Consider the following 17,208-nt stretch of genomic DNA (forward strand, 5'->3'; position numbering starts at 1 on the left):
ATGTACTTAACTCTCGCGTTTGTCTTCGGAGATGAAGCCTACAACGGAGGACACGGTACTATTTCGAGACGTCCAACTTTTCTCAACTTTGGCAAACTATGATTATCAACAGTACCGCGTCTCCCGGGTACACCCCATGATAATATCCGAGTCTCTATCTTCACATTGGTTCGAAACAAAAATTCCTACCCGTTCGAGAGTTTATATCGAAATACATAACCCTAGAAAGACAAATAAAATGGAGTGACGCAGGAGTAGGACACCTGTAAGAGTTTGAACAGTTGGTCTCAGCGGTGCAAAAAGCTAACAAAGCAAATTTATTACGAAAATTTCTTGGTCTTTCTAGAGTTAGCATTAACCGAAGTATTACGAACTCTCCGTTGGTACGCCAGGCGATCGACCCCGCAGGCGTTCGATGACTGAAAGCGGTCGTTCATTTCATAATGGTTCCCCGCGTGCTAGCGCCGATCATTTGTTTTTCCACTTGTCATCCCCTCCCACGTTTCGAAAGGTATCTTGGTCTACGGCTGAAATTTCAATGGTCGGTTCGATCGCGCTCGCCTACGTGCATGAATTGCAAAACATTGTCACGCCGTGTCGGTACACCTCCCATGGGCTTTCGGCCGGTGTGAAACAATGTTACGCCCGATATTCGATTGACTGGTTTGTTTGCGCTCGCAACGACGCCGGGGCACGGCCAGCCGCGGAATATCGACGTCGAAATTCATCCGTGGAAAGTGGCCGGCGAAAGTATCGCGCCAGTTCGTATTCACGAGAAGACGCGTAAACGCAATACAGCCGCGAAACAATCCGCATTGTTCCCCGGCTGCAGCTGCGCGCCACTAAAACGTGCAGCAAATTTTCTTCGATCCCGCGAATTTTCGACGCGTCTTTCGTCGCACGGAGACGCGATTTTTACTTGATTTCAGTTTGCAAATCTTCTACGAAACCCAGTATAATTTCAGATCGAAAAATCCTTGGTATAACATTATATCAAAAGCCCCTTTCTTGAAAACGAATTATTTCGCGTGGAGAGGTTTGGAGATGTTTGAACGTCCCGCAATCTGTTCACCTATCAAACGGCTTCAAACTGCTTCAAACGGTTTCAAACCCGTCAGAGGATCGAAGATTCTGCCTCCGAATGCTAGTCTTTCACCTTCCATTCGGATGTACGACGACTATTTTGTGATCTAAATATAGATTCGTGAAAAATGTCTGTGTTTGTTTTTGTGGAACGTAGTTCACTATCATGCTCTCGAAATCGCGTAGTTCTTCCCTCGTTCCGGCGGTTTCAACGCATCTCGTCGCCGCTGGAGAACACCTGGCGAGTACCCTCGGTCGAGATTTGTCGCGCTACGCTCCGGATTTATAGACGCCAGTGTCGAGTATATGCTGCCCGTTCATTGTTATTCATTGGCCGACGTAAATAACATCTAGAAGCAGCCGTTATATCTCGTTAAACAAAGCGAGAAAGGGAAAATTGCCGGCTACTGGAATATTCATACGGATAACCTCTGTCTCTTCGCTTCCTGGCTATTCTCTTTTCGCTTCTATGAGATGGTCGCGATTCATGCGCATCTATCGAACTAATAAATATTCATGCTTCGGCTTAAGTGTACTACTGATTCTGGGTGGCCTTCTTGCAACGGTCTCAAACGCAAACCTTGCCGGTTTTAATAAAACTTGACAGAGTGATAAATTAACATCTGCAATAAGTCAGCCAATTCGCATCACCCAATCAAATTTCAGCAAAAGCGAGATCCACGTCCGAGGCTTCCTTTGTTTCGGCTATGGCATTGCGATCTTGTTAATATTGTATCGGTATGAGACGAGGAATATCTATCATGGTCCAAAATTATCCACAACAGCTAATTGGAATTCAAACAAGAGAGACTAATTGGGGACGTCGAGTAGACACGGTGTCTATAATGTCCATATAATGATCCTCCTCTGAATGACCTAATTCGACTTTGATAGACGTACGCAGACACGTCGTGTTTCTAGTCGAACATTTTTAGACGTACGATACACGAGAATATTAGATATTACAAAAAAAATACACCGCGTAAGACTTGAAAGAATCGAGTGGACGGTGACGTGGCAACTACTGGTCGACGATACGCAATTTTTAATGCGATTCATAATTGATGGTGTCATCCATCGCCAATAGATCCGTGGTTCTGTACACCGTAAGTGTAACTAAATTTAGCTCGACTCGCGAGTTTGTACACCGTCGATGCTCTCCCTCCTTTCGTCGGCGATTTTCTCCGCCTCGACCTCTTCCCCCATTCCCAACCCGCCATACATTCGACGACGTGCAATCGTATTTCACCCGATGTCCGGCACTTCCGGTCCAACGGAGCTCGCAAGCACGACGGACGACTTTTTGTCCGAGCGTCACGTACGCGACGACAACGTAGAGAGTGGGAGGAGGGGATAAAGTGAACGCGGTTTTATATCGACGGATCGACGCGTACGACGTCTGCATAATCGTCGGCTGTCCCGCGGCTCGATGCTCCGTTCGACGCGTCATAAACACGTTCCGCTGAATCGGGGAACGCTTTTGTGAGGAGCTCCTCCCGCCAGACCGGAAATATTCTTGTTGAAGCTTCGGGGTTGGAAATGTCGAAGGATGTTGATACGTTGCGGTTGAACTCGGATTAACACGAGAATATAGATCTCGTATATAGGACGTGATACTTGGTTGTTTAGAATCCCCCAACATTGGAGCACTCGAGGCTCGGTTGCTTCTTATCGCTTTACAAGTCTTGAACAATTGGAGACTGATGATTCCAAAGCAATTGCTTTGTTAGTTGAGTGTGGCTCGAGCGTTTCTGAGCATTTTAGGTGTATTTTTAAGGATGTTCCCACTTGGTTCCTCTTTTCGAAGACTTTCCTTGCTTGCAGTCCTGTGCAACAGTCTGAAATCATGGTACCTTAGGGCTCACCATGTTGTATATGTGTCTAACCAGTCGACGGGGATGAAATTAGGCACAACGAGCTCACTTTTAGGGATGTTCCCACTTGGTCATCGGTTCTCCAAGATTTTTCGTAGGTACAGTACGGTGCAGAAGTCTGGGGTCGTCTACCGAGAGAAAATGCAGACGCTGGGTATCATTTGAACTCGTGTAGTATCCCTGTAGAGTGCTTAGCGAGGACGATGGCTTGAAACAGTGAGAAGCCCGAAACTCGCCTGTTCTTTGAAAGGGTCCGTGTCCCACCGCGTTGATTCCCTCTATTTGAGGCTAGAATCTTTCTCGGACTTTAACCCAGAAAATTTGATATTAACCTGGGCGTCGGAGACGCTGTAGTTTGAAAGACTGGCGCGGAAATTGCCAGCTGACCTAATCTCAGCAGAGCTTTTCAGCCAGCCCACGTAAAATTTGAAGCTTGCGGCTCACCGTGGCGTCCTTGTCTTTGAAGGGTGTCGGTGTGCTCGGGGACGACGGGGACCCACACAGTCGCGTGTCGTGCGTCTGGTGCGCGCCACTTCCTAAAAGCTTCTCCACCCAAATCGACCTAGTGCGCGAGCTGTCTCCTCGGCGTCGGGCAGGCTTTCGGGGTTCCCGGGGGAGAAGAATCGCGCGTTTCGAGCGTGCCGGCTCTGTTTGCCTCGAGCAGAGCTGTTTCATTAATTCCACGTATTTGTTTGCAGCGGAGTTGGGTCTTGATTGGACGACGGGGGCGGATTCACGGAGTGGGAGACATCCTATTTTGGTTAGAAAATGCAGCGAGCGACGCCACTTGTTAAATTACATTCGGGTGCGTTGCGTTCGCATGCTATCTTCCATTCTTTTGGCGTATCAAACAAAATGTAACCAAATATTTATAATTGAATTTTTCTGCGATACAACGCCGTGTTTTTCTAAAACTGATGTGTCGAAATAGTTCCTCGTTGCCGGAAAAATAAATTTCCGGTCTGGTAAATGGAACAGATACCAGCAGTGACTTGATTTATTTGAATATACATTGAAAATTACCGCAGAGTAGTCGATAATAGGAGAGTGTTAATTATACGAGTATGCGTACCAACCACATAGTTTACCAACGAATACCTGGATACTGGGACTGTATCAACAACTTCTACAGGCAACACAACCTCTGCTCCCACAAACTCTACGCTAACAAGCGATCGTTTTGTACAGATCGTCTAACCTGACCTTAAATCTTCGTCCGCGGTACCGCTCTATTAGACATCAACTGCAGCTCATTTCCGCAAAACACTTTCTACTCAGTTATTATTTTCACCTCTTCGTTGTGTATTCTTCAGTGACTGTCGTGTGTCTGTGTCAAATAAAAGAGTACTATTATCGACTCCGGGAAGCCCAATTCTTCAAACAACGGTAACCCAAAATTTAATTCCTCGAGTACACTTTCACAGAGCGTGCGATTGAAGCAGGAACCTCAACAACGAACGCAAACAACGCCGCGGCGCTTTGCGCCGGAATCGTTACCCCTAACCTCGACACCTTTGTCGCGTTTTCAAAGAGCAACTCGTGTTCACGATCGCGCGAATCGCGGGATACTCATTCCGCTGCCGAGCAACTACTGCGCCTACCGGAAAAGAAGGCTACGCTGTGCTGACATCCCCACTCTAGATAGTAGATCTAGCAGGCAGGTACTAGAGTGGAGATGTCAACGCAACCTAACCTTCTTTCCGCGTAAACACAACACTTAATACTTTTAACTCGAGCATCGATAGTCTATGACGAGTTAGTTATTCTGCAATCGGTTGGGTAAAAGATAATCGAGCATATAATATTCGAATACTACCAGAATGGAGAAGAATATTCCTCCTATCGTTATCCGTGCCACGAAGACATAGGTTCGGGGGATGCGCCATATTTTAGTTGGTGTAAGGATATCTTCCCTCGGGCCATTTTTGCTATTGAAGTCTAATACGACTACTCCAGGGACAGAACCCTCGTAGCAGGGGGATAAAAGATTCGCGCGTAGCTCGACAGCTGAAGGCCGCTTCGAAGATTACACAGTCTTGCGAAGTTTCGTAAAATATCGGGTATCGGCGCGAACGTGTGCCGCGGTTCCAAACTTCGCTAGCCTGCCATTGGTTTAAGACACGTTTAGCCGCGATCATAAAATTCCCGGATACCGTCCCGGCAACCGTCACGTTTTAGGTACACGACAAGACGCCCAAGCACGCCACCGCCTCCAGTTCTCTGGGAGAACTACGTCTACGTGATCCCTATTAAATCATGACGCTTTATAAAGTCTCGTAGACTTCGCGGAATCATCCGAGGATCTGCTGTTTACATTGAATGCAGACTCGAGGTTTACGACTAGAATAGCGAATTTAGAGGCGAGTCTGAATCTGGAAACATCGTTTCACGTTGAACCGAATTAATTCGTGATATTATTATTGTTCGAACGTAGCTGAAAATTTAAAATAGAGTATCCAATCTCTGGCGTTACAGTAATGATTCTTAAAATGAACACTACTCTGGAGTTGGTGTGTTCATCTTGCGTACAGCGGAGGCGAAATTTGACACCAGTCTTTCACGCTTCGCTGGGCCCAAGGGGGATCCCCCTAGTTGGAAAGAATAGAAATGTTCATTCTAAGAATCACTGCTGTGTTTCAGGAACGAATTGTTCGTCGCCACCGTGAAACTGTACCGATAAACTGCCACTGCCGGGAAAACGCGTCGAAGGGGAAACGAGCAAGAAAGGAAACGCATTAAAGGGCGAGAAGGGAAGGGTGAGTCGCGCCCGCGCGAGTGGAAACGCAGGAAAGAAAGTGGGAGTCACGAGAGGGTAGGGACGCGTCGAAAACGATGGAAAAGAGAGAAAGACCCTCTCTTTCCGTTTTCAAATGTTATTTCTATCCGTCCTCGTCGCGCTCGGTTTATGCATCACATTTTTTTGCCCTTTTCCGTTTCCCTCATCTCTGCGCCGTGTTTCCCGCTAGTGATGGACTCAAGATGCTCCGAACGCGTAAAATTAGAACGCCGTGACGTCCGTGGACGACCTGTCTCCATTCCTTTTAATCTATTTAGGCCTAGAAGTAACGTTACACTTGTGTGAATGCATTTCCAACTTATGAATCGAGATTTTTAAATTCGAATCAAGACATTCAAATGGTACGTGTGCCCTGTTCGCAGTCATCCTGCAGAAAGATCTTTAGATCAAGAACGATCCCAACCAGCCATAATCATCAAAGGCACGCTCAAGATGCTCCATACGCTTAAGACCCTTCAGTAGACTGAAATTGGTAGCGACTGCGATCCTCGATTCGACCAAATCGCTCGAAAACTTGTGACACAGGGAATCGAATGCCCATCGCTACTCACCCTGTCCCTTTTCCATCTGCCTCTCTCCGTCTGTTCCAGGGACCACCGTGCCCGTTCTCTTCGTCCAACGCCGCCCACGCCTCCCCAGACTCCTCGTCCAGCGTTCAATCGAGCCTTCTCCCTCCATCTGGACTATCTCGCTCTCACCCGCGCTCCCTCTTCCTGTCGCGACCCTCCTCGCTTCTCGCGGCGCCTCCACTGCTCCCATCTCGTCGGAGGCTCGCAGTCCGCCGGCGACTCTTCAATGAGAACGACGGCTGCGTGGCTGGCGAGCGTTCTCACCGGGTGTCACGTTTCCGTCGACGGAAATAAATGCGACGAAGTGCGTGTCCCGTAGCCTACAGCGTCCCTCGTGGTTCGCCGAACGTAGTCGCGGAGTGAGAGTTTTTCCCTCGCGCGGACCTTTGACAAGTTTCGATTTACAGAAGCGTCACCTGACCAAGGATCGCGCTCGTGTTTGCCTCACGCGCGTCACACGAGAACCGGGATGAATGGAGAACGCGAATCGGTCCTGTGACCGGTAATCGGGATTCCCCCGGTACGAAATCGTTCACTGTTTTCGACGTCTTCGACTAGTTGCTCGAGGGGGGGGGATTCAGATGATGGGATAAGTGGAGGGAACCGGAGCCGCAAATTCGCGGTGATCGTTGACGGGGGAAAGGGTTGATCGATGAAGATGTCGAGGATCTAATACTTTGCACAGTGGGGTTGTGCTTGGAGATTTTAGATCAAGTGGATCTTAAGGATTCGCGCGTGTTGTACTTGGGGTTTACTTAAATTGTGCAACATCGACTGGAGGTAAATTGGTCACAGATGTTGTGCAGACAAAGTGGATTCTCTTTTGGACTAACTAAATTATTGAGACTTTAACATTCGATGTGCGTTGTACCCGTTCAGTCTAGGCTACAGGCAAATGCAATAGTTCATCGACTGGTACCGTGTAGACACAGTGAATCTTAGGGATTTACACGATTAGAGGCAAACTCAATAGGTCAGTATTTGGACTAAGATTGTTCGAGACTGCAAGTCGATACAATTGGTCGTACAGGCCTTGATGCTCTTCGTACTTCTTTTGGACTAGGTAAACTGTTGCAGCTTGAGGCAAATGCAATAGAGCAATACCATGTAGTCAAAGTGTACCCCCAGGATTTGTATTGCCTGTTCTTGGCTAAACGTAATGCAATAGGTCATCCAGTCTTTTGTTCCCCGTAGACAAAGTAGATCCCATCAGTATTTTTACGTGCTACACTTGCCACGGTAAATCGACATAGTTCAGACTTGGCAAGCGACAAATGCGATAGGTCACCGAGTCTCTGGTACCTTGTAGAATGTAGTTTCAGGATTTAAATGCATTCTACCCATCGTGGCTAGGTACAGAAGCGATAGATCATTGAGTCTTTCAAACATTTTATGCAAAGTAAAACTATTATTATTCTACACAAGAGCAACTTTTGCATTTATATGTCAACTATAATAGGCTAGCGAGTCTTTCACTCTGATTTATGTGTATTCTGTCTACTTTAAACTTCTGCCTACGTGGCTCAGAATTGTCTAGAAGTAACAGATCGGTATCGCGAAGAGTTCGATGACCTAAAAATCACGGAGTCACTAGAAATCAGAAAGTAGATTGATCCCATCGTGTCTAGCGTACTTTTTACTGAGACCTGTCCTCGATTATGATCGCGCTAAGCTTTCAAAACACACTACGTACAATCTCACGTATGACTTTCCACAGTCATCAAAAATCACGGACGTAATTGGCTAATGGGGTACTTGAGCAATCGTACAATTACTTAAATATCTAAAAATCTAAGCTACCCCCATTCTTTGGTAAAGTAACGAAATTAAAGAATTCGGGTGTCGCGGCCAACGACAAACTCGAGCGTCGTAAAGCATTCCCCCGTCGGTTAGTCTCGAAAAAGAGGGACGAGAGATCGGAGACCTCTGAAATACTCTCGACGGCCGGAGACACAGCAAACCGGTAGTTCAATCTAAATTTAAAGTGCGCAGAGTCACGTTTCAAAAACGTTTGAACCTCGTTTACCTCCGAGGGTACAGGCAACGGCGAGCAAGTTTAATAAAGGATCGGAGCGGAGGGTGGGAGGCGAGGGGGGATGTGGAAGGCGGCTGGGAGGGTGTAGTTCGCGATGAATCTAACTTTCTTGCCGGAGACTTTTAATCTTGTGATCCGTCGGTCCGTATCAGTCTCGAGGAGAGGAGCGTCTCTGTGCGTCGCGCGAGGATGCTCGCGTCCGAGGGTGAGTCTCGTGCGTCAACCCTTCGGCCAACGTGGGGCGACGTGCACGCGCCCTAATTAAATTGCTTCCGCTGCGTTTAAATCGCGAACGCGCGCCTCGCCAACCGTGAAAAATTACGCGACTTTGATTCCTCGCTCTTGCGAGTCCTGGCGCGCTTGGCGTCTTTGAATCTCGATTATCTTTATTTACGAGCAACAGGGAGGAGGGGGCGGTTCCAGGAACATCTCACTCTTCAGCACCCAAGTTTCGACGATCTCAGAAATCTCTTTTATGCCCTTTTAACGAATCAGTGAACGGTGACGATTAGAAAGTGAAACGAAATTTAATCGAAGTTCTGTGGAATTTGGTTTTTTGGGTTTGCGACAGTGTTCGAAGTGAAGTGACTGAAGGGTGAGACGTTCTTGTGAATTCTTCCTCGAAATATGTGGATTCGCGAACGCTGGAAGAATCGTTCGAGAGCTCGAGGAAACGAACGTAAGTGCGAATAAAGAAAACGAAGTATTACGGTAAACGAAGACGTCGATTTTATGTTAAAATGTATACAAAGAGTTCGATGGAAAAGGAAATATCCATTGGCGCCTAGTCACGATTTATGAAATAAAATCCCGTGGTACGCTTTTCGATCAATCGTCGCGTGCATTCGTTTCGATTAAGAAAGCTGCGGCTCGGTCGTAGCACTCGTTATATGCATTTCTTCGAGTGGAAATGACGGGAAATGACAAATGAGGCGCGGAAAGTTCCAAACCAGTTGCCTCTACTATTGACAAAAGCTCGTGCTTTGCATTCTTCTTGGCAGCAACTTTTTCAAATATATTAGGTGGGAATTCTGTTCTAGAAAATTCAGAAATTCGATTTTCTAATCAATAGTTTTCATGAGGGCCTCTAAAATAAAATTCGTAAAGTTAGCAAAGCTATAGATTTGTAGATTTAGTGGTTCTGAAGTTTAGAGTGGTTTATTAAAAGTACGTACGTTTATACGTTACAAAAGTTCATTCGTTAGTTATGAACATTCAAGCAATTCATCATTTACAATAAAATGTATTTACCGTTGAAAAGCTAATGATACGTAAAAATTACTTCGAACAAAAACATTATCGATTGTTACAGAGTGGAGCAATCGAAATTGTATTATTTTCATGGAAACAAATTTATAGTGGTTTATTGTCAACTTTTCTTCTGTTTTATCAGCCATCGATGTACTTGTTGCTGAAATGTTTCTACAATTAATTGAAACATGAATATTTGCAATACGATATTTACATTCAGTATTTTAACTTTAAATGATTCGTGTTCTATACTTTCTGACTTTATAATTTATGAACGTAGCTTCACAAATAGTAGTCTATATTAGAATAATTATTATTTATTGAAGATTCACTGTGCTGCAGCGAAGAAATTTAATTCGATAAAATTAAAAGTGAATAATTACTAGAATCTTTAACAGAAATTAGTCAACCCTCGGTTGATGGCACGATAAATAATACTACCGTATTCAAGACATAAAAAGGTTCTCGCGACATTTAGAAAAATATTTTGGAAGACGAGTTGTTTTAGATGCATACCAAGTGGAACATCCTTTTCTTTTTTGCTCGTCGTTGGAACATCTGTGACCGTGTCGCTGTTACCATTCCCTTCGTTCTGTTTCTGAAGGTTTTGAAATTTTCGGTGCAAAGTCTCGCGCACACCTGTACTGATATGATTGCTTTTTTATTTGTCCCGACACTCTTCGCGTTACAAGCTTCCTAATAAAATGAAAATAGAATACCCGAGAATACGGGTGTCAAACGCGTAAAAATAAAATGAAAATTACCACGATTTACAAAAAAATCTATTCAAATCCAGAAACCGATAACCGAACAAATGAAATATTTCAATTCTCCTAGAAATAAATCTTTGTATACTCCTGTCCATCATCGAAGTGTCACGTGTTACGAATCACCCTGTGTATCGAGGAAGCAATAAGTCACCGATCAGTCAGAAAATGATTTGAAGTAACGCCGCGTCGGGCGTCTATCAGTGTCAAAAGAATGCCAACGGAAGTTTCCGTGTCGTTTCGTAGGGGGTGTAAATATTTATACGCATTATTTGCATCCCAAACGCGGAGGCGTTGCGACCAATCTTTGTCAAACCGATATCGGTACGATCGTCGAGAACGCGACCGATACTCGAACCGACGCGGCGACGTCAGGAGGATTCCGCCGGACGGAGCGGTATCAGGCTATCAGCACCCGAGCGAGGACTGCATGTTGAGCGTGCCTGCCTTCCCTTTGCGTTTTTAATAATGTATGCGCCAGCATGCGCCAGCGGACATCAACCGAGCGCGATGCACCGACGTTAATGCATTCTTCTGACAGACCGACGCATCTCTCTCAGTTAGGTTAGGTATCCTAAAAAGATCGAGACTCTTTCGAGGCTCGTGTTCCTCAAAAGACCGAGACACCTCTTCTAGGTTCAACGTTTCTGAAAAGATTGAGACTCCTTTGGGGCATATCCAAGTTGCAAAGTTCTTAACCCTGGAATACTATAGTGGGTCACGGTGGAAGTTTGTTTATCCGGACCACAGACTCACAGAGGCAGACACCACGCGTTCAACGAGTGGCGTCGCAGAATCCCTGCCCTTGTCTACGAGTGCTCTTGGTGGGGACAAGTGTTTACAGTTACAGTTGTCTCATTCATATTCGTACACCGGTAATGGTCATTCGATAAAAATAATAAGAACCATATTTTGAAAGAATCGACGAGATCGGTATGACATCGTTTGATACCTAAAATACTATAAAACACAAATCTGAAGCAGGGTTTCCTTTACTATTGACCCACAAATTTGAAGTGGTTTGAGCATGTTTGAAGCGGTTGTTTTATTGGTTGACACACCACGCACCCCGTTACAGTGTCCACGAGATTATGTATATGTGTACTATTGTAGGATTAAGACCGAAAACGTCCGGACCACGATCGTTTGAATTCAATCAGGATGATTGAGGAAAAGGCAAAAGCAATTCGACGGATACTGTGGGGACGGGATGCAACGGACATTGATGATCGACTATTACATGGTTATACTTCATCACATGAGACATTCAAATGGGGTGGTTGTCAGAAGACATCAAGTTTGTCTCCAAGTACCTACTTCCTCGGATCAATCAGCGGCATTTGGAAATAACAGTTTGCATAGAATCAGTTATGAATTTACGTCCTACTGCTCGAAATATACGATGTTCCTAATCAAAAAATGATCGAAACAACCGAGAGCCAAACTAGTCGGTAACAAGGGATCATCGTCTCGGACTAATCCAGGCCTCTAACCCAGATCGGTTCCTAGATTTACGTTTGCGATCGGTTCGCTAAATCCCGAACGAAGATGGCGAATAGCACTCAACTTAGTCACCTCTCTAATCAAAGAATAATCCGTCCGAGCCACGATATCCAAACTAGTTCGTAACGAGGAGTCATCGTACCAAACGAAACCGACGCAGACATCGAGACTCCATAATCCTATCAAACTTCTCGGGTGCTCCCTCGGACGTAGCGAATTTCATATTTTCCATGCGAAAGCGGCCAATGTATTGCACCTAGGACGATCAACGATCGGAACTATAAAACCGCGCCGACGGGATGGGTTGGAGTGTAGGATGGCGGGTACTTTCCCGCCGTTTTATGACTTCATTAAGGCTCCGTTACGGAGTGGATACCGGTGGCCGAACAAAGTGAGCGAACGGCGCCGCGATAAACCGCGCCGATTTATGAATACCGTGAGAGCCTTAACGGCCGTTGCTAATCATTTCTAGAACGTTGGTGTACCTCTACCCGGCCGCGATTACTGGGCGAATTCGAGAACGCCGGGATAATGACGGGAACGATGGAATTTTAGCCACCGCGCCGGGACTCGATAACGGAAGAAACGGGGGCGAATAAAACTGACGAGTCCGTCTATTGGTGCTTCTAGAAGCGCATTAGCCTACTGGACCAATACAGGGGCTGGCCACCGTCGTTAAACGAGATAACTGGGATCGCGTGAGACCGAGATTGAGGGAACTGAAGGTTGTAGAACTCTGGAAGCTCCAGCGATCAAGGTTCTTTGGTCCATGATGGACTTCTTGCGTCTTACTGATTAGTGATCAATTTTATGGTCTTGACCCTCGGTTTTTGCATCTATTCAAGCACAGAGGTTGTCGGGAACGTTTTAAATTCGTTTCTACCAACAGTGTATCGCTCAAAACTGTGACTCGTAGGGGTTAAGGTGCCCGCTTTCGAGTGAATAAAGTAGAACCGCGCGTGCCTCGATAGGCGTTCGAATTTCGAGTCAGGGATCTGTCGTGCGCGCGCACGCCAACTTCAATTAGCGGTCGCTGGCAATTAACAATGTACACGGTACTCGTTCGCCAGGACTGAAAATTCGGATACGCCGCGAATTAACGATTAAACCGATCGAATTCCACCCCTGGCACACCTCGTTTTCTCTCTTGTTCGGCCGGGCTCGCGTCGCCGATTTATCTTCGTTCGTTTTTCTCCTTGCGCGGCGGCTTCGTCGGATTCGCGGTTTGAAAAATGGCGCGAAACCTGATCGTTACACGCCGCGAGGAATTCCCGGGAATGTTCTCGGTTCTGAAATCCAGTTCCACGATTGATTGGTCGGCGAATGCGTGAGCTCTGGCTGTTTTCTCGCGTGAGATTGAGTCCTCCATCAATTCTCTGACAAATGGTCTCGCGAACCGAGGTAAAGTAGCATGGAAGAGCCTCCCGCCGAGAAACAATTTTACGCTGAAATCTATTTGCTTCGGTTTTTCCGTTCGCAACTTCTCTATGATGAAATCTCGATAAGAACGTCCCGAACACGGTTCGACTAAACTTTTAACGACAAAGAGAAACTTGCCTCCGACGGACTGATTAGGATTCGTCGAATTCAGTCGATTTTTCTGTCCGCGCCCAATGAATTCTTCACGTGACTTTTAACGAGTTCCATACTCGCTCCTTCCCGATCCCGGAATCACTGAATTCTTTATCGCGCAGGGAGAGCCGAGAGGAGCCACGAGGTCCTCGCGGCAATCATCTGAGGAATTCGAGGGATCTCCCGGCTGGAAAGAGCAAGGGAATTGGGAAATAGCTGGGTCAAGCAGTCACCAGCGAAGAGGGGAACCAAGTACAATCGATGCGTCGGAAATTGACGCGTTCGGTGGCTTCCGGGCACGTGTGGAAGGTATACTTGTTGAAACAAATATAAGCAAAATCGGAAAGGATGTAGGGAGCGAGGAGGGTAGAGCTCTTCAGCGCGTGGCGTTAATAGTACGGGGACCTGAACCGATTCCCTTTTAGGTGCTACCACTTTAGGGGTCCAATGAGCACTAGTGATGCCAAGACAACAAGTTGAGGGTGTTCTACTGATCTCTACAAATCGATTTGATGTTGTTCTTAGGAATCCTAGACGATGGGACTTGTAACTTGTGTCTAGACACTATCTGCTAGGCTAGAGAGCTGAATAAATTCTTTCAAAATCGATGTAAATTAAAAATAAAATAGTAACAAAGGCTAATACTGTTTTCGCCTGCAGCCATTGACTGAACTCGTGCCAGAGAATCGATAGGTTACTCGGTCAAACGTCGACAGTGGAGGGAATAATTCCGTTGCTTGAACACGGGGTGAAAATTGGGTCTTATAAGCGGAGAATACTGTATCGAACAACGTAAACTCGTCAACGATCCAGATAGACGTCTTTTTATTACAGAAAGATATATCTATCGATACATCTGTACTATGAGAACTCCCACGGAACAGACCGGAAGCTAGGTACGATGAAAATCGCGAGAACGTTTAGTTTGCGCGTAAGTGGGCCGAAGTAGAGGATGGTTGGACGTATTTTCGCAAAGTGACGTTCCACGTGGGAATCGATCGAACAACCCGGAAGGGTCATCCCTGAGCGATTATGCAGATCAAGCTGGAGGACTGTCATTAAAGGAAACAACGATGGTCCGTCGCAGCACGCGGTCGAAGACGATTGATCTTGGTGCTCGCGCGTGCTAGTGACTTGACAGTGTCAAAGTGGAATTAAGTGTGTAACGAGTCTGCCAGCCTGCCACCCGCTTCCGCTTATGGGTAAGTCTTTCCTTCGTTGCTTTCTAATAGAGGAAATTGTGAGTGAATATCCGATCCAGGATCGTTCATCCAGAGTGTCTGGACCATTCTAAAATTAGGGAGGATCAAGGATTACGAGGGCCTTGTGTACTTGTTCAGTCTAAGACCAGATCACGAGGGAACACGTTCGAATTAATTCCTTCGTATCAGGAATCATTAGTTAGCAAACTTTGATAAGACTAATCCGAGATAACTCAACATCGCAACGAATTCAATTTGTTAAAAGGACTTGACCCGATCGAGACATCGAATGTCAAAGGATTAGCGTGTTTCGATTCAGTTGAAAAGCATTCGGTCTATCGAATACTATGGCCTACGTCTACCTCCTACATACGTCTATGGTCGAACGACTCCCTTCTGTTTTTCTGACGTATTTTGCTTTGATGGAGTTTAATCCGCTTATATCCGCGAGGTCTAGTCCTGACTACCGAAAGAGTGCCGGCTGAAAATTTTCAATCAACGGATCGAGTATCCATTTGCCGGATAACTTGTTTTACCTTTGTTTGCGAACTCGGAATTCTCTGCGCGCTCGACGGCCAAAATAAGGCTGAAACCTCGTTGCTCCCGGCCGCAATTTTTGTTTCGCTATTTTCCCTAAAGGTTTCGAGCGGATAGAATTCACGTTCTACGGCAGATTTCGAACTGTGCGACGTGTTGGCGTCAAGATTAAGAAATTTCAAAATGTTCAGTTCGTCTCTATCGTTTAAAAGAAGATTCGAAATTTTATCGCGAATAGTTTACCAAAGATCCTGGAATAAAATCACCAAGTGAAAGTTTTGAGGTTATGTTTTTACTCTGTCTTTGAGACCAAGGAAATTGTTTTATTATTATTGCGTCTAGAATAATAAAAGTTTCTATAATATAAATTTGTCCCAGTGAGATGCACAATTTAATTAGCCAATTTACGAGGTTTCATACAAATACTTGTGTCTAATTTGTCGATTCAATTCGGAGTCAGGCAATAATGAACTTCGTTAAAGTTAAAGTGGATACACGAAGAAACCGAAATTAGAACTTTGAATGTTTACGCGTGCAATTAAAAGACAACACAATCAAGCGTCTTTCAAACGAATTGGCATCGCGTGCAGCATCTGTCGATGTTCAAGAGGAGAGAGAGTGCACGTGCACCAGGGTGTGGGAAATTGTTTTACATTCTACGTGCTCGCGGATCACACGATGCATTCGACCGACTGAGAGCGCGTAATGATACTTCACGAGCGTGACAAGCACTATTCGTCTTCATTTTCCCTCCTACCACGAATGCACAAACATGTACGAACTCTTTTAACGCGAATGTGTCTGTTCCGTATATTTTATAAAGCAGTATTTTAATAAATGGAACAAGCAATTTTTACACAAATCTATTTTAAATTATTTTAACGCAACATAAAACTAGTTTTATTAGCCTAAACCTGGCTATACTTCTAACTTGAGGAATCGAGTGAATTATTCCTGGTATTTAAAAATCACACGATACTCCAGTAAATTTTAATACCGGTAATAAAAGCTTCTGCGAACATCCTGTGAATAGAACTCCAGTACTTAATGGGTTAAATATAATCGTAATTGTCTCCTATATCAATGTAAAGTATAAAATATTCAAATCCACTGTTCGACGGAAAAATATAAAACCGGTGCCAGAAAAACCATTAAATCATCGCGGAGGATTTCGCCGGACGCGAAACGTTGCACGAAATTAATATTAATAATGATTATTTGTTTTGTTCCGCGCCTGTCAGTTGCAGACGCGAGAACCCGTGAACGAGCGTTTTCATCAAAAATCGCAAATGAATTAATGATTCGCCGAGTCTCCTGAGAGTAATTAATTTCCGCAGATTACATCATTAAATAATACGTTCGAGTATAAAACAATAACCATTGTCCAGTGTAAATACATTTCGCGAGGCCGGTGTGAAAATTGCCAAGCTCGAATTTCGACTGTTCGTTTGTTTGTCGTCAGGGCATCGATAGAAGCATCGCGATAAAATCAACGCTCACTGCGCGGCGTAAAACAAATATCTAATTAAATTTTTTCGCAGCGACAAATGGTGTCATAAACATTGGAATTTTCTTTTACGCGAACGTGTTAAAGGATTATGCCGGGTGTTCGACTGCTAACGGTAATCCGTTTAGGGGTTCATTCTACAGTCCAAAATAAATGTATCAGTGTCGAACAAAAAAAAAACTGTACTTTATTCGATAGACAAAATTTCGAAACAGTGAAAAGAAAATACGATCGTATGCTTTGACAAAAATGATTTACACACGACTATTTCGATAATGTTCAGACATGATCGAAACGTGGTAATACGGAATCCAGCTATTTATTTCCCTAATGAAGCGAATGGGCGCAAAGAGAACAAATTACGAACAACTTCCTGCATTCCGAATAAATAATTGACTGTCGTCAATATTTGAAAGTCCGCATTGGTAAATTTGGTTCTACGATTAATTGAATTAATTGCCATCGCGTAGCGAAGAATTGTTTGCCGACGTTCCGATGTCAGCCAGCAAGA

At 45.1% G+C, this 17,208-nt stretch overlaps 1 protein-coding gene across 6 annotated transcripts in view; it reads left to right on the forward strand.

Annotated features, from left to right (window-relative positions):
* The first annotated feature begins 6,545 nt into the window (after positions 1–6,545).
* LOC143343663 (uncharacterized) overlaps positions 6,546–17,208 on the forward strand; it is a 97,542-nt gene continuing 86,879 nt past the window's right edge. For 2 of the 6 annotated variants that reach the window (XM_076768777.1, XM_076768782.1), the window contains exons 1-2: positions 6,546–6,843; positions 14,286–14,653. In XM_076768777.1, coding sequence (XP_076624892.1) covers positions 14,650–14,653 — 4 coding nt within the window. In that variant the 5' untranslated portion in view covers positions 6,546–6,843; positions 14,286–14,649. Of the gene's footprint in view, positions 6,844–6,963; positions 7,104–13,054; positions 14,654–17,208 lie in introns of those variants that run through there. The other 4 variants (XM_076768781.1, XM_076768779.1, XM_076768780.1 and 1 more) reach the window with 4 other exon arrangements.

The sequence above is a fragment of the Colletes latitarsis genome, chromosome 7, assembly GCF_051014445.1.
Source record: "Colletes latitarsis isolate SP2378_abdomen chromosome 7, iyColLati1, whole genome shotgun sequence".
Lineage (NCBI taxonomy): Eukaryota > Metazoa > Arthropoda > Insecta > Hymenoptera > Colletidae > Colletes > Colletes latitarsis.